Here is a 23,329-nt window from a genome sequence, read left to right as displayed (position 1 = left end):
CCTGAATTTCCTTTATATTTTTCAAATATCTATCTGTATCCACACCCATATTTTGTATTGTTCTTCATATTCAAATTTTTATGTGAATGGTATCATCTGTTGTCCACTTTTTTTTTGTATTGAGGTTTTATTCCATCTTTGTCTCTTCTTTTGGAAGCTGTGTGTTTTATGTCTATTTGCTTAGTGGTTATCTTTAAAATTGTAGTATATTAGGTTGAACCACATGAGACTGACAATATTTTATAAAGAGTTGAATTTAGGAATTTCATGTAGTTCATCCTAACAGAATCTTATCGTCTAAAATGAATTTTTATCTTTACTTCAGTACACTTTCCTCTCATCACTTCCCTTCCATCTTACACGTTACTGTTATCTAATAATTTCGTTCCTTTAAAAGTAGATATTTTCTTATTGTATCATTTAATTAAGATACTTTGTTTTTTAATCATTACAATCAGTGTTTGCTTATATTTACCCACATGTATACCAGTTTCCTTGCTTATCACGCCTTGCAATTTGGATCAGTTGTGGATCAATTTCATTCTTTCTTTTCTTTTCTTTTTTAATTGACATCTTTGCAAATTCCTTTAGTGAGGATCTGTTGACAAACTCTGTCCATTTTTGTTTGTCCAAAAAAGTTTCTCATTTATTAATTCTAATTTTTCTGGGTGTTCTAGGTTGACAGTATTTTTTTTTATCTGTGGGCATCCTGAATGGTCTGACTATGTCCTTTTTGACATTTGACCTGTCAAAGACTTACATTCGTTTCTTCTAGGCATCCTACATTACTCTTAGTCTGGGACAACTTTTAGTTAATTTCCTGACTAGGAGCTTCCCAGATCAGGCTGATAGTGTACATTTGAACCCCAAAGTGATGTGTAGGCAAGTTTGTGATTATAAATTCTCAGGAGACGCATTTTTCCCTAACACAGGGCCCCAGCTGGCTGAGGCAGACCGGTTTCCTTGTCCTTGTCCTGGATTTTTTTGGTCAATTCTTTCATTGAAGATGGATTTAAGAAGGGCACTCTGCACATTTGGGAGGGCTGTCACAGTTCCAACGTCCCACCTTGCTCAAGTCTTACCTCCTAGTCTCAGAGTGTCTCTTAAATTAACCAGTCAGGAAATGACAGATGTTGGCAAGGATGCGGAGAAAGGGGAACCCTCCTACACTTTTGGTGGGAATGCAAGCTGGTGCAGCCACTCTGGATAACAGTATGGAGGTTCCTCAAAAAGTTGAAAATAGAGCTACCCTACAACCCAGCAATTGCACTACTGGGTATTTACCCCAAAGATACAAATGTAGTGATCCTAAGGGACACCTGCACCCCCATGTTTATAGCGGCAATGTCCATAATGGCCAAACTATGGAAAGAGCCCAGATGTCCATCAACAGATAAATGGGTAAAGAAGATGTGGTGTATATATAATGGAATATTACACAGCCATCAAAAAATGCAATCTTGTCATTTGCAATGACGTGGATGGAACTAGAATGTATTACGCTAAGCAAAATAAGTCAATCAGAGAAAGACAATTATCATATGTTCTCACTGATATGCGGAATTTAAGCAACAAGGCAGAGGATCATAGGGGAAGAGAGGACAAAATGAAACAAGATGAAAGATGAAACCAGAGAGGGAGACAAACCATAAGAGACTCTTAATCTTAGGAAACAAACTGAGGGTTGCTGGAGGAGAGGGGGGTGTAGGGGATGGGGTGGCTGGGTGATGGACATTGGGGAGGGTATGTGTTGTGGTGAGAGCTGGGTGTTGTGTAAGACTGATGAATCACAGACCTGTACCCCTGAAACAAATAATACATTATATGTTAATTAAAAAAAGAAAAGAAATTATATGAATGACATAAATGAAAAAATAGTTGAGTATTGAAAATCTTAGCATATGGCTAGATTAGTATAACTCCAAATGTATATAATTTGTAAACAAATTGATTTTATATTTCTCTTTCTCTAGAGTATCACGTTCTATGTGACATATACTTCCAATGATAAAATTTCTCGTTAAAAATTAAAAAAAAATAAAAAAGACTGTAAGAATGGCAAATGCCCCAGGCCTCTGGGTATTTCCCTTTCCTTTGCAAGCTCAGCTAAGCATTTCAAGGGATGTTTATTTTTATCCAGCATTTGTAGGCATTTTTTTTAAAGATTTTATTTATTTATTCATTTATTTGGGAGAGACAGAGATAGTGACAGAGAGCGAGAGCGGGGAGGAGAGGGAGCTTAGCAGGGAGCCCGATGTGGGACTCAGAGCCGAAGGGAGACGCTTAATGGACTGAGCCACCCAGGTGCCCTGTAGGCATTTTGTTTAAGGAAACTTTTCAAGTTTTATACTTTATCACATTTTAAACAATCACACCTACATAAACTGCATAGTGAAAAGTCATACCTACATAATTGGGCTCCACAGAAAAAGAGAATTCCAGCACATGCTCTCTGTGCATGCTTGGTTTTGAATCACATGCACTCATCATTTTGGTCCAGACATCTAGTTGCTTCTTAGCTACCAACATTGATCTTAAAGAAAGGAATATACCGGATTGGTTAAAGGAATGGGAGGGCATTGAGATATAGAAGGGACAGAATGAGAGAAGGCTGACGAATCAAAGACACAATGCTTGTGAACCAAATGACTCCACTGGATTATTTCATAGACTGAAGCTCGAGAGGTGTGAGAGTAGGCAGGAGGATAGTTGACAGAATGTCTGCAGAGTCGGGTTTACATCTTATTCAGTGGACAGCGCATAGCCATTTGAGGTACTATGCAGGAGACTGATGTGTCTGACAAAGATTATCCAGATTATAGCCGTAAGATATATTGGAGTACTAATTTATGAGTGGGCCACATTGAAGAGATTTTTTCCTCCTCAAAAATGGATTTAACACTATAGAGTGTACTTTTTCCACATAGGACTGTATGAATTAATATTACTATTAACCTCATCCTTTATTGAAGGAAAATTAAGGACAGAGAAGTTATATAACTTGCATAGACACAGAGCTAAAAAAAAAAAACATGAAATCAAATGGTAAACCCAGGTCACATTCTAACTTTATTTCCCATTCCTTCCTACTACATTGTGATTCCTCTTATAAACTTTAAGATTAAACATTACAAAACTGAAAATAAAAAACCCTATAAAAACTGAGGAGGTACCATTGATGATAATAGGAAAATGGAAAGGGTTGCCAGAAGTTTAATTTTTACCTTTAAAGTTGTATTTGTCAGTAGGATAAGCAAGAGGAGGTATTCTAGAAGACTAGAGGTTCTAGTTGGAGGGATAAGAGCTGAGAAAGATAGAGGAAAAGCCGAGTGTTAGTCTAGAACTCAACTGTACAGAGACAGAAGTACATGGAATCGAAGCCCTGGAGTCCTCACTGATACGGAGACAATAACATCGCCTGCTTCACAGAGTTGATCTAAGGATTAACGTTCTGTGCTAGATGTGAGGTAGGCACTTAATAAACGAAGCTGTTGTTGTTAAGTCAGTAGTAGTGTGGGTGGAAATGAGACTGTTGAAAACTATTAAGAAGGTGAAATTGACAGGATAAGGTGATTTATTAGATTTAGCAGGCAAGGGAGAATTCTAGCGTGGATAAATGGGTACATGGTGGTGCTGTTCATTGAGATTGGGTATACCAGAACAGGAATAAATGTGTTTGTGTTTGGGTCAAAGGCTGAGTAGAGAAAATGGAGTATGTTGAACCTGAATTTATATTAGGGCTTCTAGATTGAGATATGTCATAGACATTTAGATTCATAAGTCCAGGCACTGTCACATTTTAGCTGGGTAACCTTAAACAAGTTATTTAGCCTTTCTGTGCCTCAATTTAATCATCTAGAAAAGGAGAATAATAATGTCTGTTTGTCATAGGTTGATGTAAGAGTATGACATGGGTTGGGAAGAATAAATCTTTTTAATGTATGCAACTTGCCTTCATGCAAATTCATTCTTTTCTCTCAGTCAGTATTTCTCAGTGTCATTCATGAATCTCTTGCATCACAATCACCTAGAGTGCTTATTTAAAATGCATGTTCTTTATCTCCCCCATTCTCCCCACCTACTCAATCAGGATGTCTTGGGGGTGGGACCTGGAAAATAATATATTTCAGGGGTTGCTTTGAATACTAACTATGTTCATCTTTGTCAAGCTTCTACCACAGTGCCTGTAGTAGGGACTTGATACAGTTCCAAAATTTCCTTTCAATCACATCTCCTATACTTTATAACACACCTGAAGGCCTAGTTATTCTATACCAAATACTTATTCCCTTACAAACGTACCATGATCTTTAACTCCTTTGTACCTTTACTAAAACCATTTCCTTTACCTGGAATTACCTGCATCCCTTTATACCTGATGAAATCTTACATCTCCTTCAATTCTTAGCCTTTGTGTTATCCCCTCTATGAAGCCCCTCCTGATAATCCTTATGAGAATAAGCTGCTAACTGTCTTCTCAGTGTTTCTGTAATACTTTGTGCCTCCTTTATAGCATTTTGTGCAGTCCGTCTGTATTATAATGAGTGTGTATCTGTTTCCCTCATTAAGTGAACTCCCTAATGGCAAGAGCTATGCATCTTAGCACAGTGCCTATAAAGTGGGATCTCAATAAATGTTTGCTGCATTTAATTTGTCATTATAGATATTATTAAACATTTCTTTTTTATTCCTTGTGACATGCCTCTGAGGAATCACATTGTGATTACTTTTTTTTTTTTAAGATTTTTATTTTTTATTTATTTGAGAGAGAGAGAGAGCCCGAGGAGAGGGAGGAAAAGGGATGGGGGGAGGGAGAGTGGGAGGGAGAGGGACAAACAGACTCAGCGCTGAGCGAGGAGCCCCACATGGGGCTCAGTCCCACAGCCCTGAGATCACCACCTGAGCTGAAACCAAGAGTTGGATGCTTAACCGAGTCAGCCACCCAGGTTCCCCACATTGTGATTCCTTTTTAGTTTAAAAGGGGAAATTTGGGGGTACCTAGGTGGTGCAGTCAGTGGAGTGTCCGACTCTTGGTTTCGGCTCGGGTCATGATCTTGGGGTTGTGGAATGGAGCCGTACTTCGGGCTCCAGGCTTGGTGCAGAGTCTGCTTGGGATTCTTTCTCCCGCTCCCTGTCCTTCCCGCTTGTGCTCTCTGTCTCTCTTTAAAATAAATAAAGAAACAAACAAATGAAAAATAAAATAAATAAATAAGGGGCAGATTTTATCATGATTACATAATGGAAATACCAAGAAAATCTATTGTCCTCATCTAGTGTCTTTAAAATAACAATACTAATTACTATTGTTAAATAATACTAAATACTACTACCTCCTCCCAAATCTCTACCAATCATTAAACAACTACTGTGGGTGTGGTCAAATACAGCTTTTCCAGGATCAGGCAACTAATCATTTTGGGAACTAAGATTTGAGCCTGAGTCCTACTCTAAAGCCCATACTTTACTACTGTCTCATACTGTCCTTGCTCATTTCTGTCCTTAAGCAATAATTGTCTTATGGGAGAAGACTTTTCTATGTGGAAACATACATAGGTCATTCACTTACATATTCTTTTGTTAGGGTGAAAGGAGTCAAGACGGAAGATATAACACAAGTTTAATATTAAAAGAAAGCCAAACTGGGGAGCCTGGGTGGTTCAGTCGGTTAAGCATTCCACTCTTGGTTTCAGCTCCATGATCTCAGGGTTGTGAGATTGAACCTCACATCAGGCTCCGCAGTCAGCGTGGAGTCTGCTTGTCTCTCTCCCTGCCCCTCTGCCCCTTCCCCCTCTTCAAATAAATAAATAAATAAAATCTTTAAAAAAGTTAGAGAAAGCCAAACCAATTACCCAAGGACAGCTAAAGGAAATGTGGAAACTTTACTCCAACTCTTCATTTTGAAAAATGTTTACCTACACAACACCTGTATGGATAGCACAATAAGTTCCCCTACACCCTTTTTTAAAAAAAGATTTTATTTATTTATTTGTGAGAGAGAGAGAGAAGTAGAGAGCAAGCACAAGCAGGGGGAGGGACAGAGGGAAAGGCAGGCTCCTGGCTGAGCAGGGAGCCTGACACGGGACTCCATCCCAGGACCCCAGGATCATGACCCAAGCCAAAGGCAGATGCTTAACTGACTGAGCCACCCAGGTATCCCTCCCCTACACCTTTATTTTTTATTTTTATTTTTTAAAGATTTTATTTATTTATTTATTTATTTATTTATTTATTTATTTATTTGACAGAGAGACAGCCAGTGAGAGAGGAACACAAGCAGAGGGAGTGGGAGAGGAAGAAGCAGGCTCCCAGCAGAGGAGCCCGATGCGGGGCTCGATCCCAGGACTCTGGGATCACCCCTGAGCCAAAGGCAGATGCTTAATGACCGACCCACCCAGGTGCCCCTCCCCACACCTTCAATCTAATAATTTCAAGTATAACAATTACCGTATTTTTTTCTTCAAACACACACACACACACTTCCCCCCGAATCATTTGAGAGTAAATGTCAGATGTCATATTTCAGCATTTCTTTCCTAAGAACATGAACATTCTCCTATATAGCTACAATATCATTATCATAAATAAGATTATCTTTGGTACAATAATATTATCTAATATATAGTCTAACTTCAAATTTCCCTGAAGTCTCAAAAATGTCCTCTATAACTTTTGTTGGTTTTGTGGTTTTGTATTTATATATAATACAGGCAGTGGGTATAAAGTAGAACACAGTTATCAGAAGGTTGTAGAATTGACCGGACCAGAGGGTCTGGTGCTCAGGATAGTGCTACCTAAGGAAAGGTGGATGAGCTGAGGTTTTCCTAACCCTTTCAGCTCTTGAGTTTGTTTGCTTTTGCTTGTGTTTTCCCATCCACCTTGTAAACCTGGTTGACAACAGAAGGCCAGTGTTGAGTTTCTTCAATGTTGAACCTCTTCTCCTTTTTTTAAATTTTGAAAATTTTCAAACCTACGTAACAAATTGGAAAAAAAAAAAAAAAGAATAAGCACTTGTATACCATCAACCTATACTCACCAGTTGTTAACATTCTGCAACATTTACTTTATTTTATTTCCATACACAATGCCCCTCTCCCTCTCCCTTTTTTGGTAATTATTTTTGCTGAATCATTTGAAAGTAAGTTGCTGACATTGTGACACTTGATACTTCATATGAATCCTAAATACTGCAGCATGTATCTACTAAAGCAAAGCCATTCTGCCAGACACAATCATAAAATTATATTCAAGAAATTCAGCATTGATGTAGTATTAAATAACATCAACTCCATAGTCAAATTATAATTGTTCTGCTAAAATAATACGTTTTGTGACTTTCCTTGTCAATGCAAGATCCAGTCAAGGGTCATGGATTGCATTTTGTTTTGATGTTACTTTGTTGTTGTTGCTGCTGCTGTCATGTTTCTTTAGTCTGTTCATCAAAAACCAGTTGCTCCCTATTTTGTTTCTTTTATGGCATGGGTATTTTTGAAGTGTCCAGGCCAGTTGTTTTGTAGAACAGTCTACAATTTGTAGATTTATCCGATTTTTTTCTATTATGCTTAGATGCAAGTTAATCATTCTTGGCATGAATGCTTCACAGGTGGTTGTGTGTTCAGTGTATCATATCTGGAGGCAATGTAAAGTCAGTTTGCCCAGTTACTGGTGAGGTTATGTTTGATCGTGTGGTTAAGATGGTGGTAACGGTACATTTTTCCATTTGTAATCAGTAAGTACTCTGTAGAGTAATAATTTGAAACTTTATAAGATCTTGTTCCCCAGCAACCTTTTCAGCCAGTGGTTTTAGCATTGACCACTGATCCTTGCCTGACTTTACTAAATTAGTGGTTGCAAAATGATAATGTTTCTATCATTCCTTCTACATTCATTAGCTGGATTTTTCTGTAAAGAGGGACTTTCCTTCAGCCACTCCCACCATAGCACTATGGGCTCATCTTATCTTTTTTAATTTAAGGTACACTATGTTCTGAATGTGTGTATCGCCCCAGAATTCATGCATTGAAATCCTAACACCTAAAGATGGTTGTATCAGGAGGTGAGGTCTTTGGATGCTTAGGTCATGAGGGTGTAGCCCTCGTGAATGAGATTAGTGCCTCAGAGAAGAGGCAGCAGAAAGATCCCTTCCACCGCATGAGAACAGAGGAAGCACCGGCTCTGAACCAGGAAGAAGGACTTTATCCAAACTCAATCCATGATCATGGATTTCTAGCCTCTAGAACTGTGAGAAATAAATTCCTATTGTTTATAAGCTGCCCAGTTTGTGGCCTTTCATTACAGCCGCTTAAGCAGAATAAGATAATGTTTTAATTCACTGCCATTAGTAATATTTTTGAGGCTTAAATTGTCCCAAATTTGGCCAGTGTTCTTTTGACATGTTCCCGTCAGTTTTTTACCACTGCCTCATTTTGTGGCACAGCGGATATATGATCCCTGGACTCAGCCATTTCTTCAAGGAGCTCTAGTTCCTTTTAGTGAAGAGTGGTATCTAGAAATCAAAAGCTGGCTATTAGGTGTGCTCATTGTTACTGTGATGTCACTCCATCTCTACCCTTTCAGTATACAGAGCCATAAAGCATGTGTATGTGTGTGTGTGTGTGTGTGTAAGATGAGTTCCTAATGACACCTCCAGTTTAATCCAGCACCTCAAGATTCTTTTATTCCCTCATTCCATATCTGTGCCTTTCTTCTCCCACAGAGAACCCTAATTCCAAAATCCATCAATATAATTACTTATTTGCTGTGTTCTATTAACACACAAAACAGCTTTGAAGTCACTACACCAATACCACTACCAACATCAAGATCACAAAATAAAATTCAAGATCTTTATAGGTATTTTTGCACTTGGAACACATCCCATTTAGGTGTACAGTCAGAACACTTAACAAGTGAACTTCGTTTATCTTTTCTTTTTGTTGTATCATCAATTTGATACAATTGAATTCATTTGTCTCTGTTGGCATAGGTTTTAAGTGTCCCCCTACTTCCTGTCTTTGTTGATTCAATTTTTTTGAATATATAAAACATGTGCATGTTTCAGAAGTCAAAACAATTTAACAAGGTACACTTAGAAAAGTCTTACTCCTGGGGCGCCTGGGTGGCACAGCGGTTAAGCATCTGCCTTCGGCTCAGGGCGTGATCCCAGCATTATGGGATCGAAGCCCACATCAGGCTCCTCCGCTATGAGCCTGCTTCTTCCTCTCCCACTCCCCCTGTTTGTGTTCCCTCTCTCGCTGGCTGTCTCTATCTCTGTCAAATAAATAAATAAAATCTTAAAAAAAAAAAAAAGAAAAGAAAAGAAAAGTCTTACTCCTTTCCCTGTCTCTCCCATCCCATAGCTACTTCACTCCAGTAGGTCAGTAACTATTTTTATTAGTTTATGGTTTATCTGTTCTGTATTTTTTTGAAAAAATAAGCAAATACACACCCACATACATACATACTTTTTTTTTCCTAATAACTCCCTTCTTACACAAAAGTAGCATACCTTGCTCTTTTTTTTTTTTCTGTCACTTAATATATAATGAAAATCAGGGCGTCAGTTCATAGAGATATTCTTTTCTCTTTTATGCAGCTGCAGAGTAATGCGCTATGGGAATGTGATATTGTTTATTCAGTTCACCCTATGGATGGGCACTTAGACTGCTTTCAATACTTTGCTATTATGTATAGTACGACAACGAATAACCTTGTATATATATATGGTTATTTGTTTTGTTGGAGGTGTATCTTCAGGGTAAATTCTTAGAACTAGGATTGCTGCCTAACGTATAAATGTAAATGTAGACTGGTTAGATATTGCCAAATTTCCCTTTGTAGAATTTGTACTATGTATGGGTATTACCAACAATTTATGAGAAGGCCAATTTTGAAATATGTATTGATTAAAATTGTTAGTAAAAATGAACAGCATTTCCTATTGCTTGCTTTATTCAAGTCAAAGTTGAAAAACAGAATTGAAGATGTAAGCTACTGAAAATGAAAGGACAGACTGGTGATTTTTCAGTCTTTCAGAATCTTCTTTTGGAGCTCAAACAAATTAATTTGACATTCAAAAATGAGTTTAGCATGTATTGTCATAATTTAACATTTTAAAATATATAGAAATTGCTTATGGGGTACCAAGCATTGTCTCAAAGCCTAATTTACAGCTAAATCACCTGTCTCTGCCTTCAAGGAGCTGTATGGGGGGATTAGGCATATATAGTGTACGAACCAAAAGAGTTAACAATAGGAACAGAACGGAAGGAGCACCTAAGACTGCCTGAGTGATTTAGAGGAGTATTCACTGAAGGTGTGACCTGATTCTTGAAGGGGATATCTCCTGGGCAAACAAGGGAATGAGCAGGAAAAATATGTACATAGACATAGAAATGTGGGGGGAATGCTAGAGTAGAATCATGGGAAGAGCACCTCCATTGGTCACCAATATCTACCAACATTTATTTTTACAGAAGATTCTATCATATAGGTAGCGGGGGCTAGATGGACATATAAGGCCCCTCCAAACCTTAGATCCTACCACTTTGAGACTAATATGGTAGACTTGAATCTGATTCAGGGATTGAAATTTGAAGTTAGCACTTAAGATGAAAATTGCTTATAGTCAAATCCTTCCAGAAGATTCCCTTAATTTTAGAAGGTACATGTCATCTTCTATACAGGACCAAATAAAGTAGTTCCCTTGCATTTAGGGTCCATGTTATATGAAAAATGTATATTGTAGGTTTAAACACTAGAAACACACTTGGTGAGACAGAAGGTTCACACTGGAAGCAGCAACTATGAACTTGAGACAGAAGGAATAACAGATGCGAGGCTGCTATCTCCTGTTCAATCCATGGCATATGCTCTTTGAGTAGAATGGCTGAATTACCCTCACTATTTAAATGGTTCTTGCTCTCTTTTTCTAAGAACGTATAGTTGAATTCCCACAAGGTGACTGTCCCTATGGCTCCCTTGTGTATATTCTGCATGTAAGACCCTTGGGGTCTAGTGTAGTTAACTCCCTAACATCTATTCTACCCCAAATGATTCATCTAACCAGTCATGGTTTAGTTTAGGCATGGGTCTGTGGATTAGTTAGGTTAAAGGCTAAGCTGCTATAATAGAAATCCCAAAATCTAATGGCTTAACGAAGAGTAGAAATATATTTCTCTCTCTCTCATATTAGTGTGGCCCACCCAAGCTGGGGGCAGGGAGGACAGCTCTGGGGATTACTGCTAGAGGCCCATGTTTTTGGTTTTTGTTTTGTTTTGTTTTTCTCTGTTGCTCTACCATCTTCTAGAGCATTTGAATGGTGGGAACTAGTTGTAGCCATTGCTGGAATTCTAACATGAAAGGAAGGTGAAAGAGAAGAAAAGCTCACACCCAGTGTTTTAAGGCCCAAACCTAGATGTTGTATCATTTTCTTCTGCTCATATTCCATTGAAGTTTGTACTGGTAATAGCATAGTCACATTGCCATAGCTAGTTGCAAAGGAGAACAGAAAATGGAGTCTCTAGCTGGGAGGCCATATGACCCAGAGGAGAGGCACAATGGATTTTAAAAGAACAAATAGGAGTCTGTCACTTGCCACTATGAGATGTGAGGGCAAGTCTGCTAATGAGCTTTTGGAAATTTATTTCTACTCTTCTAAACTAATAAAGAAGTATATTACTAGATCACATATCTGTTTTTAATATTTCAATCATTTTAGTTGTATAAAATCTGTTGTCTTTCCAGTTCTATATATTTTGTACTATGTATTTTAAAATTTTATTTTGAGAAGGGGGCCGTAGGCTTTGCCAGATTGCCTTTGCGGCCTGTGTCATCAAAACCAAAACACAAATGTTCTACTGCCCTGGCAGAGACAGGAAGATCATTTAAGAGGCTCTTCATTCAGGCAAACGGTAATGAGAATGTGACTCAGGCAGTGTCCACAGGGGACAGATACCAGAGATCCTTTAACCTTCACTCACAGAATCTGCTTTTATCAGCAACACAGCCAGATAACAGCGTTGCCACTAACCATTTATTTCTGCAGAAGGAAATGCTTCCTTGAAAGTGTAATTCAGGAATGTTTTCTTTTCAAATTTAACATAAAATAGGAGGACATGTCCCAGCCATCTAAGATGCCGCTCTGTTGTGTAGCTGGTATAATGGACATTATTAGTAGCTGGACATTTTCCCACAATTAATAGTTTTCCCCCAGGAAAAAACAATAAGCTTTTACAACCTCATATGGTGTGACGGAAAGCCTCTTAAAGGAGAGAAACAGAATCAGACACTCACACGGGGAAGAGAGCCTTAGCGCTTTGCCCCAAGGGACTGGAAGAAGCAGAGGACGAGCTGGTGACAGGTTGAGGACACTGCAATAACAGGCCGCCGCTCCAGTCACAGGCCTCTGCACAAGGCTGTGAGTAATCGCCCACCAGTGCCTGGATCCACAGGCTGTTCCGGAGTGATCTTTCATTGCTCTCGCTGTGACACCCTGGGCCTGCAGTATAGCACGCAGCAGCCACATTTGTCACTTGAGTTCCATTGATCCAGCGACGCTGATGGGCTGCGGCTGTCTTCAGTCTCCGAATCTCCCAAGGATTACGGTTTTGTACTCTCACTGACCTTTCACTTGATTCTGAGCAGTGGTCTTGTTTCCGTGTCCTAGAATGAGAGCTCCTCGAGTCTGGGAATCCTGATGCTCCCCAGAGTAGATGCACTTCTTTGTTAGATGAAGCAGTCTTTCAATATTTCAGTGAAGTGCATTTACTTAAGGAAGGCGAAGCTCTCCAACCCTGATTTGTAAGTCTATTAAATATTTACCTTGGTCATAGCCCCAGAAAAATATTTTAAGTTCTGTATAGCATAACTGCAGCTCAGGGTGGTTCTAGGATGGATCACAGACCCATGGAACTAAAGAGGCATCTAATCTAAACCTCTTACGTTTCTTTAAGAACCAATTGTTATAATCACGTGAAAAAATATCCCCTTTTTTATTTTGCCTTTTAAACATTTATGAATTGAAATAACTTTGCAGAAAAAGAATCTCTCCTCCCCCAGTCTCCTCTGATCTTTGAGGAGAACAGTAAAGCTGGAGCAGGGGTACTGTTCAGAGCCACCTGGGCACTAGCTCTGCATCTTCTCCCAGGAGGAGGAATATACGCTTAACTGCTGATCAGTTTGGGTCACTCTCTGACAGGCAGGTTTTCCAACTTAGAACGCTCTTTGAGAGTCCCTTAAACGTCGGCTCCTAAGTGTCAATTCCCTAGCAAGATGCTATTGACATTAAGTCTGAGTGTAAAAGTGTATTAGTGAGAGAGACTGGCTTTGTTCTCAGCTCTGGAACATTCACTGACTAGGTGAAGAATGTCAGCAGCACTTGCGCACTCCATAAGGAATCAAGAGCCATGGAGAAAGCCAGCAAAGATATGCTGCCTCTGCCCCCGCTTGGTGTAGCCACCTGGCTTCTTTTCAGTTTTGTTTCCTCGGCTAGCTAAATGAGGAAGCAGGGAGTATGTACACGTGCCTGTATGTGGTCTCTTCCTGCTAGTCTATGACCTGCCTATACCATATACTTAAAAAAATTATTTATTTTGAAATAATTTCAGACTTACAGAAAAGTTATAAGAATAATGAAAACAGAGGGGCACCTGGGTGGCTCAGTCATTAAGCATCTGTCTTTAGCTCGGGTCACGATCCCAGGGTGCTGGGATCGAGCCCCATGTTGGCCTTCCTGCTTGGCCGGAAGCCTTCTTCTCCCTCTCCCACTCCCACTGCTTGTGTTCCCTCTCTTGCTGCCGATCTCTCTGTTAAATAAATAAATAAAATCTTAAAAATAAAAAGAATAGTGAAAAGAGTTCTCATTTCACCCAGATCCAAATGTTAACATTTTATCATATTTTCTTTATCATTCTATCCATCAATAGATATTTTTTCTGAACTGTTGTAGGTCTTATACCCCTTTAATCCTATATGCCTGTATGTAGTTCTCAAAAAACAAGGGCCTTCTTCTACATAATCACAATACAATGATCAAAATCAGGAAATTAGTATTGATACAATTTAATATACAGATGCTATTAATATTTTGCCAATTGACCTGATAATACACGTTACATTTACTTGTATTAATGAGATCATACAGTATGTAGTCCTTCGAGACTTGCTTTTTTTCACATAGGATCATACATTTTAGATTCTCTCATGTTGTTGTATCAATAAGTTGGTCCTTTTTATTGCTGAGTAGTATTCCATCATTGGATTATAACACAGTCTGTTTATCCATTCACCAGTTGGTGAACGTTTGGGTTGTTTCCATGGGACTACTGCGAATAAGACTGCTTCGAACGGCTGTAGTTAACACTGCTGTATGATATGTATGAAAGTTGTCAGGAGAGTAAATCCCAAGAGTTTCATCACAAGGAAAAAAAGTATTTTTTTTTCTTTCTCTCTCTTTTTTTTTTGTATCTATATGAGATGATGGATGTTCACTAAACTTACTGTCGTAATCATGATATATATTAAGTTAGACCATTATGCTGCGTACCTTAAACTTACACGACGCTTTACATATCTCAGTAAAACTGGGGGGAAATACACAGTGGGATAGGCTACTTCAAAGTCTAGGAAATAAAAAAGTTAACCTCTCCTTTCTTCAAAAAAGTTGCTGTATACGTTCCTATGCATGTTTTTGTGTGAATGTGCTAACTCGTATGATAAATGTATGTTTTTTAGGGATTTTTGTTTTGTGATAAATGTATGTTTAACTGAGAAAGTGCCCAGCTGTTTTCCAGAGTTAACTTTACACTTTACACTTTACTAGCTATGTAGGATATATCCAATTCATATCCTCACCAGCATTTGATATCTCATTATGGTTTTAATAGGTGTTTCCATGGTGATTTGTAATATCAAGTGCCTTTTCATATTCTTCATAGCCATCCATGCATCTTCTTTGGTAAAGTGTGTGTTCAAATACTTCACCTGTTTTTTAAAAATTGGATTGTTTTTGTATTGTGTTTCAAGAGTTCTTTGTATATTCTAGATAAAGTCCTTTGTTGGATATGTGATGTGCAAATATCTTCTCCCAATCTGTAGATTTTTGTTTTATCTTAACAATGGTGAGAGAAAACATGCTATGGTTGAAGAATGGCTAGAAGGCCATGCGTGATTTAGAACATGAAGAAAGCCCTATGCAGTGAGACTAGAGAGGAAGCTGGGAACTTACAGACCATGTTAAGGAGTTTGGCATTTATTGTTAAGGGCATTGAGAAGTCACTGAATGCTCTTAAGTGGAGGGGTGACATGAATGGATTTGTATTTTAAAAAGATTGCTCTGGCCACAGTTTGAAGAATGGATAATTGGAAAGCTACAGTGGTTTTAAAAGTTACTGCAACAGTCCAAACAAGAAGTAATGGCAGCATAAACCAGGGGAGTGGCAGTGGAGATGGAGAGGAATGGAGATCCAAGAGAAAATAAGGAAATAAATGTCTAGCTGATGCCCGTTATATCCAGTCTTTGGGGAAAATTATATTTGATGTTTAGTTGTAGATTTTTCTTAGACGTCTTTTATCTAAAGAAGATTCCCTTCTAATGAAAAAGCTGGATGATGCTGACGGTTGCACAACAGTGTGAATATGCTTAATGCCACTGAATTGTGCACTTACAAATAGTTAAGATAGTAAATTTTATGTTATGCGTATTTTACCACAATTAAAATAAACCAGAAAAAAAAGATTCCCTTCTAGTTTCGTTTGCAGAGTTGTTTGTTTGTTTAAGATTTTATTTACTTGAAAGAGAGACAGAGAGAGGGTGAGAGGGCACAAGCAGGGGGAGTAGCAGAGGAAGAGGAAGAAGCAGGCTCTCCATTGAGCTGGGAGCCTGACGCGGGACTCGATCCCAGGACCCTTGGGATCATGACCTGAACCGACAGCAGACACTTAATTGACTGAGCCACCCAGGCACCCCTGCTGAGTTTTTTTAAAATCATAAATACATTAACTTGGTTAAATGCTTTTTATGCATCAATTGAGATAATTTACATGGTTTTTTTCTTCTTTATGGTGAACTGCATTAATTTTTCATTGTTGAACCTTGGATTTGTTAATGTTTTCTTGAGGATCTTCATTAAATATTTAAAAGAAAATGCACCAAAGAAGTCATCTGTGCCTAGAATTTTTCCTGTGGAAACGTTTTAAAATTATAAATTGAGGGGTGCCTGGGTAGCTCAGTCAGTTAAGTGGCCGACTCTTGATTTCTGCTCAGGTCACAATCCCAGGGTCCTGGGATCGAACCCTGCATCCCGCTCCCTGCTCAGCAGGGAGCCCGCTTGAGGATTCTCTCTCTCCCTCCTCCTACCCCTCCCCCTGCTCATGCACACACTTGCGCTCTCTCTAAAATAAATAAATCATTTTAAAAAATAAATTATAGGGGCGCCTGGGTGGCACAGTGGTTAAGCGTCTGCCTTCGGCTCAGGGCATGATCCCGGCAATCTGGGATCGAGCCCCACATCAGGCTCTTCTGCTATGAGCCTGCTTCTTCCTCTCCCACTCCCCCTGCTTGTGTTCCCTCTCTCGCTGGCTGTCTCTATCTCTGTTGAATAAATAAATAAAATCTTTAAAAAAAATAAATAAATAAATAAAATAAAAATAAAAAATAAAAAATAAAAAATAAATTATAAATTCAATCTCTAACAGCTATAGGACTATTCAGATTTTCTATTTCTTACATATTTTTGATAAATTGTGTTGCTTAAGGAATTTGTCCATTTCATCTGTCATGTTTATTAGTGTAAAGCTGTTCCCAGTATTTTTTTCTTATTCTAACATCTGTAGGATCTGTAGTGATGTCCCCTTCATTCTTGATATTTATGATTTATGTCTTCTCTTTTTTTTCCTGATCAGTCTTTCAAAGGTTTTATCAGGGGCACCTGGGTGGCTCAGTCATTAAGTGTCTGCCTTCAGCTCAGGGCGTGATCCCAGAGTCCTGGGATCGAGCCCCGCATTGGGCTCCTCCTTTGGGAGCCTGCTTCTTCCTCTCCCACTCCCCTGCTTGTGTTCCCTGTCTCACTGGCTGTCTCTCTCTCTGTCAAATAAATAAATAAAATCTTTAAAAACAAAACAAAACAAAAAACAAAGGTTTTATCAATTTTATTCATCTTTTCAAAGAATCAAGTTTTGACCTTGTTGATTTTCTGAATTGTTTCCCATTTCATTAATTATACACATATATTCATTATTTTCTGTCTTCTACTTACTTTGGATATGATTTGCTTTTTTCTTCTAGCTTTTTAAAGTGGAGGCTTAGACCATTGATTTTAGACCATTTTTTTCTATAAGTACTTAAATTGACAAATTTCCCTCTAAGTATTATTTAGCTGTATTCCACAAATTCTGATATATTTCTTCCTTTGTACTTTGGTTAAAAATACTTTGTTCAATTTCCAATTACTTTGTGGCTTTTCTAAACATCTTATTGTAAATAATTAAATCTATTTTGTCAGGTAACATGTTATGATTATTTCATTTCTTTGAAATTTACTGAGATTTAAATTCTAGCCTAACTTTTAGTCTGTCTTAACAGTGAATGTTCCATATACACATGAAAATATATGCATTCTGCAGTTGTTGGGTGTAATAACCCAGAAATGTCTTTTAGGACAAATTGATAGTGTTGCTCAAATCTTCCATTTCCTTAAGGACTTTTTCTATTTGTTCTATCAATTACTGAGAGAGAGTTGTTAAGATTTCAAGCTATGGTGGTGGTGTCTATCTTTCCCCTTAGTTCCGTTATTTTTGTCTTTATATTTTGTAGCTCTTTTACTAACAGTATACAGATTTGGAATTGTTATATTTTTGTTGATGAATTGGCCCTTTAAGCATCATGATATGACACTCTTTATCTGTAGTAATACTTAAGGTCTACTTAATCTGATATTAATATGACCATACCAGGGGCTCCTGGGTGGCCAAGTTAGTTGGGCATCCAGCTTTTGATTTCGGCTCAGGTCATGATCTTGTGGCCATGAGATTGAGCCCACATGGAGCTCTGCACTGGGTGTGGAGCCTGCAAAGATTCTCCGTCTCTCTCTGCCCCACTCACCCCTCTCTCTTAAAACACACACACACACCGTCTTTCTTATTAGTGTTTCATTTTATGTCTTTTTTCATCCTTTTACTTTCAACTGGCGTCTTTATATTTAACGTGCCCACCTTATAAGTAGTGTGTACTTACTTGGATCTTGCTTTTTAATCTAGACAATCTGCCTCAAACTCTTTAGTCTGATGTTATTATTGATATAGCTATGTTTAGGAATTTCATCTTGCTGTTTGTTTTCCGTTTGACCTCATGTTTTTCATTCCTTCCTTTTTGGGGGGTTAATCAACTATTTTTCAAATATTCCATTCTGTATCCTCTATGGGTTTTTTTAGCTTATGTGTGTGTGAGAGACAGACAGAAACAGAAAGAGAGAGATTGTTGTAGGGAAGATTCAGGTTCACACTTAAACTAACAATTATTCTACCTGCAATGGGCCAGGCGCTGGGCTAAGCACAATTTTACGTGGTCAGTAGGTTTATTTCTTTCACGTTTCAAAAAAGTTGCTCCCTGGGTTATAGTATTCTAATGAAGTTCATTAAACTGAAAGTTAAACATGTTTCCGTTCAAATCCCAGCTTCCACTCCTTAACAGTTGTGTCATCTTGGCCAATGTGTATATATTTTATGAGCTTTAGTTTCCTTATCTATAAATAATGAGAATGGATGTTTTAGTACTACTTTAGAGGATCACTATAGAGATCATAGGGAGTAATTTCTATAGATGTATTATGAAAACTGTAACTATAAACATGTAAGATATTTCAGGATTTAATGAAAAGACTACTTTCCTTATACCTTAATAAATATATAAATTTCATTCCTATCTCCTCTATCATCTTTCAAAACTGAAAAACTCTTTTCTTTGGCACATTTGTTGTCTTCATGATATATTCAGTTCTTTCCTTATACCATCTCTGTGATTAGAATGGACCCCTTCCACAACCACTGCACCAAGGCATTGTTCTTTCTGCTCATACTTCAAGACCCAATTAAAATAGCATGTCATTCACAACTTCCCACTCATGTTTATTCACTCGCTCTTCTGAGATCCTCAACTCTATTTTATCTCATCCTACTGTAACTATTTTCACACATTCACTAACCTTACCTGACTAAAACTCCAGGGACTATTTGGTTCATCTCAGTATTTCCAGTGTTGAGTATAGAGCCTGGTACAGAGTAAGTGTTCAGTAAATACCTCTTGACTGAATGAAAGGATAGAGGTAGACAAATCAGGGAAGGAGGGCTTTTGACTCTGAGCTTCAGTGCTGAGAGTGTCTGTACAGATAGATAATAGGTGAAGCCCAGTCGTTGGGCTGGTATTTACCAAACTCCCACTTTCCCATTTGTTGGAGTGGAAACAATTCAGAAGCCACCATCCTTTAATGTTGGATTAATGTCAGTAAACGCCTTATCTTTAATATCCCTTGGAGAATCTGATAAGACTTTATGGAGTGATAAAAGCATCAACAGAAGTTTTTTTGAGTTAAGTGGGAAAGGAGCTCACAAAAAGGCAGATTCTTATGAAATCTCTCCACAGTCCAAATTTTGGCTTGGTGTGCAAGTGCTTTCTTCTCCCACCCTATCTCTTTCCACTCTCACCTATTACACTCCAGTCATACTGAACTACCTTTAGTTCTCCAGGTTTTTCTTTCCTCTGAGCCTTTGTACATGCTATTCCCTGTACCTGGAATGCTTCATTCCACCGATTTCCTTCAACCTGGCTAATTCCTGTTTGTCCTTTAGGTCTCAGCTTACGTCCTCTGGGATGCCTTCCCTGACCATTTGCCCTGACCCTCCAGGTCTGAATTAGGTGCTCTTTCTCTATGTTCTCACAACACCCTGAACTAATGTCCTTGTAGCACTTGTAACACTATTGACATTTCTTTTTAGTCTCCTATATTTTTCAGTAGACTTAGCATTCCTTAAGGCATTCTTATTCCAGGGCCCTGAATGATGCTTGGCACAAAATAAACCTCAGTAAACATATTCTCAGTGAATTAATGGGTGAACGAATGAATCCCACAAGAATGCCAATTGCAAAGAAAGGTGAAAAGAACAGGTAGCTGGTATACTTTCTCTTTCCACCTCCAGCATTCTCCTGGTGTGCAGCCTGCAGATGTGGAGGAAGTTGTCAAGAAGGGTGTGCAGACCCTTGTGATTGGCCGTGGGATGAGTGAGGCCTTGAAGGTAGGTATTGGTGAGCACAACATTCCTGAGGACAGTTGGTGACCTCTTGGACCTTTACCTTAGAAATATGTCCTTCTTGGGAGCTCATCTCAACATATCACGCACCCTCATTTCGCTGAGCCAGTGGATGGCGCGAGATAAAATAATGGATGTTAGGACTCTTCCTCCTCAGGGCTGGACTCTCCAGTCTCTATCTAACCCTGTGTTGTTTCAACTATTTTTCAGAAACTCTTCATTCCTGGAATTCTCAAGCTCTATAGCTATCGATATTTGGTTCTTTAGATTTTCACAGTACTTCACTTTTTTTTTTTAGTACCTCGCATTTTTATAGTATTTTTTATTCTTTCCTTAAACACAGTCAATCAAGTTATACGTTTTTCCCCTTTAGGAGAAAATACTTATTTTTATTGTACTTACAGAAATAATATATGCTTGTTGCTAAACAGTTGATGTAGAAATGTTGAAGTAGAAAAGTGAAAGATCCCCACCCCCATCTCCACATTTGATGTCTACTGTTCCAGTTCTCTGTGCAGCTGCAAATATATACTCTTATGCATACAGATACACATGTATACACTTACATTCATTTTTACATAAATAGGATCACATTGTACATATTGTTCTGTAACTTCCTATGTTATTACATTGTGGACAGCTTTTCGCGTAAGTATACGGAGATCTACCTCATTCTCTCCTTTATATAGATGTCCTAAAATCTACTTCCCTTCCGATAACGGTGCTCTTTATCTATTTATATTTTTTGTTTAACCTATTTTTCCCATTAAAATAATTCCTTTCTATAAAGGCTATTGTTATTATAAAATTGTTCAAACATTTAAAAATATAGGGCATTTAAAAAAATATTTCAGAGCTCTTTCTGAGGAGGCAAAATCTAATTAAAATAATATTCAGCACAAGCCGGAGTTTTTAAAAAATCCAATAATAGCTGCCACTATTGAGAATCTTTCATATAAATTAATTTACAAACATTTATTCAGTGCCTTCTATGGGTCACTCTTCCAGGCACTGGAGACAAGATAAATAAGACAAACAAGGTTCATGGCCCTCTTGAAAAATAAAACAGTAGACAATTTCAGATTGTTTAACAAATGGTGTGAAGACAATGGTGACCTGTGAGGGGCCGCTCTAAATGGAATAGTCAGGAAAGGCCTTCCTGAGGAGACATTCGAGCTGCAGTATCCATACATACGTTAGTTAACTTCATCCTCACACCACCCTGTGTGTATTTTTATCCCCATTCTACAGAGGAGGAAACCGGGGTTGAGAAACTTTAGATAGCTGGCCTACATGGCAAAGTTAGACTTTGGACTCCGGTTGGACGGGCTCCGATATTCAACATTAACATGCTAGACATCTTCTGTACCTTAGCTGAATTAGTTTGCATACCAGCCCTGGGAGCTAGGTATTATTACCCATATTTACAGACTGGAAACAAAGGGTCAGAGAATTGAATTCACTGCTAAGGGTCACACTGCTAAGACTTAAATCCAAAACTGTCTGACTCCAGAATCCATCCTCTTCCCCTTTCCATTTCACCTGAGCTTTGTGTATGCATGATGCTTCTGTCAACTTCTTAGAAGCCTTGTTGACTCCTTGGGGCTCCCCGTCAGATTTTGGACCGGTGACACGCTGGGCGATCGAGTAGTGACCATTGTCATTGTCCGATTTTGTAGAGAACCCTTGCCTCATGGCAGGAAAGGAAACCCAAGAGGGCCTTTCCCCTGACTTACTCAGCTTTTTGCCTCTTCCCAGGTGCCCCCGTCAACTGTGGAGTACCTCGAGAAACAAGGCATTGATGTGCGGGTCCTCCAGACAGAGCAGGCAGTGAAGGAGTATAATGCCTTGGCTGCGCGAGGCATCAGAGTGGGAGGGGTCTTCCATTCCACGTGCTGATGGAGCCTTAAGGAGAATAAATCACTGAGCAACAATGCCTGTGACTGTCACTCTTTTTTTTTTTTTAAGATTTTATTTATTTATTCGACAGAGACAGCCAGCGAGAGAGGGAACACAAGCAGGGGGAGTGGGAGAGGAAGAAGCAGGCCCATAGCGGAAGAGCCTGATGTGGGGCTCGATCCCATAACGCCGGGATCACGCCCTGAGCCGAAAGCAGACGCTTAACCGCTGTGCCACCCAGGCGCCCCTGTGACTGTCACTCTTAGCACTCTCCCCACCGGCCTCCCCAAGCATTTTTCAACAGCTGTTCATGCCAGGTTCTGTGCTAGGCTTTGGGATGCATGGATGATAAGACCAGGTCCCTGTCTGAGGGGAACTGAAAATCAGGGGAGAAGACAGATGTACAGAATACACTGTTAGGCCAGAAACATGAGGAAACAAAGGCAAAAATAAAGCCTTCTGCTTCGAAGCCCGAGGAAAAGTGTCAGTGCATTAAAATTACAGTGCAGCTGATGCTTTGGAGTGTTTAACCATGAATTCACCCAATTTTTATTGAGTACCTTGTATGTCAGACACTGCTACAGGCTCCAGGGAAACGGCGATTAAAGTCTTATCCTCGCAAAGCTGCTATTCTAGTGGGGAAGGGAAACAGTAAATCCATAATGGAAGTAGAACCTGTTGTGAAGATAAAGCAGAAGAAGAAGGAGGAGGAGGAGAAGGAGAGTCAAGAAGGCTATTTCAGATACATGGTCAGGAAAAGTCTCTGTGCAGATGACATATGAGCAGAACCCCGAATGAAGTGACGGAGCACTTCAGTTACGGCAGCCGGAGGAGCTCACTAGGGTTCTAGGCAAGCTGTTCTACGAGCTCGGCCCGAGCCTAGCTGGACAGTTCTCTCTGGGCCGCAGAGTCTCTTGCTATAAAATGATGGGGCTGGGCGAGATGCTCTGTAACCGCTGTGGACAGTCTTTGTTCTGTTAAATACTAGGTGTCTTTTGTGAAGCCATAGAATAGACTGGTAGAACTATAATAAATTATCAGCATCACCTTAGTTTTCATCCCTCCCTCTTTAAAGAGTTATGAGTGCGGGCTTTGGTGTCAAAGAGCCTTGACTTTGAACTGTGGCTTTCTG

At 39.0% G+C, this 23,329-nt stretch overlaps 1 protein-coding gene across 1 annotated transcript in view; it reads left to right on the top strand.

The window, feature by feature from the left end:
- Positions 1-22,234, top strand: part of AAMDC (adipogenesis associated Mth938 domain containing) — a 38,172-nt gene extending 15,938 nt beyond the window's left edge. Inside the window, exons 3-4 of the mRNA XM_026518181.4 lie at positions 20,188-20,283; positions 22,057-22,234. Coding sequence (XP_026373966.1) covers positions 20,188-20,283; positions 22,057-22,197 — 237 coding nt within the window. The 3' untranslated portion in view covers positions 22,198-22,234. The remainder of the gene's footprint in view (positions 1-20,187; positions 20,284-22,056) is intronic.
- The last annotated feature ends 1,095 nt before the right edge of the window (positions 22,235-23,329 follow it).

The sequence above is a fragment of the Ursus arctos genome, unplaced genomic scaffold (genome assembly GCF_023065955.2).
Source record: "Ursus arctos isolate Adak ecotype North America unplaced genomic scaffold, UrsArc2.0 scaffold_22, whole genome shotgun sequence".
NCBI classification, from domain to species: Eukaryota; Metazoa; Chordata; class Mammalia; order Carnivora; family Ursidae; genus Ursus; species Ursus arctos.
This window is presented reverse-complemented; position numbering and strand designations above follow the sequence as displayed.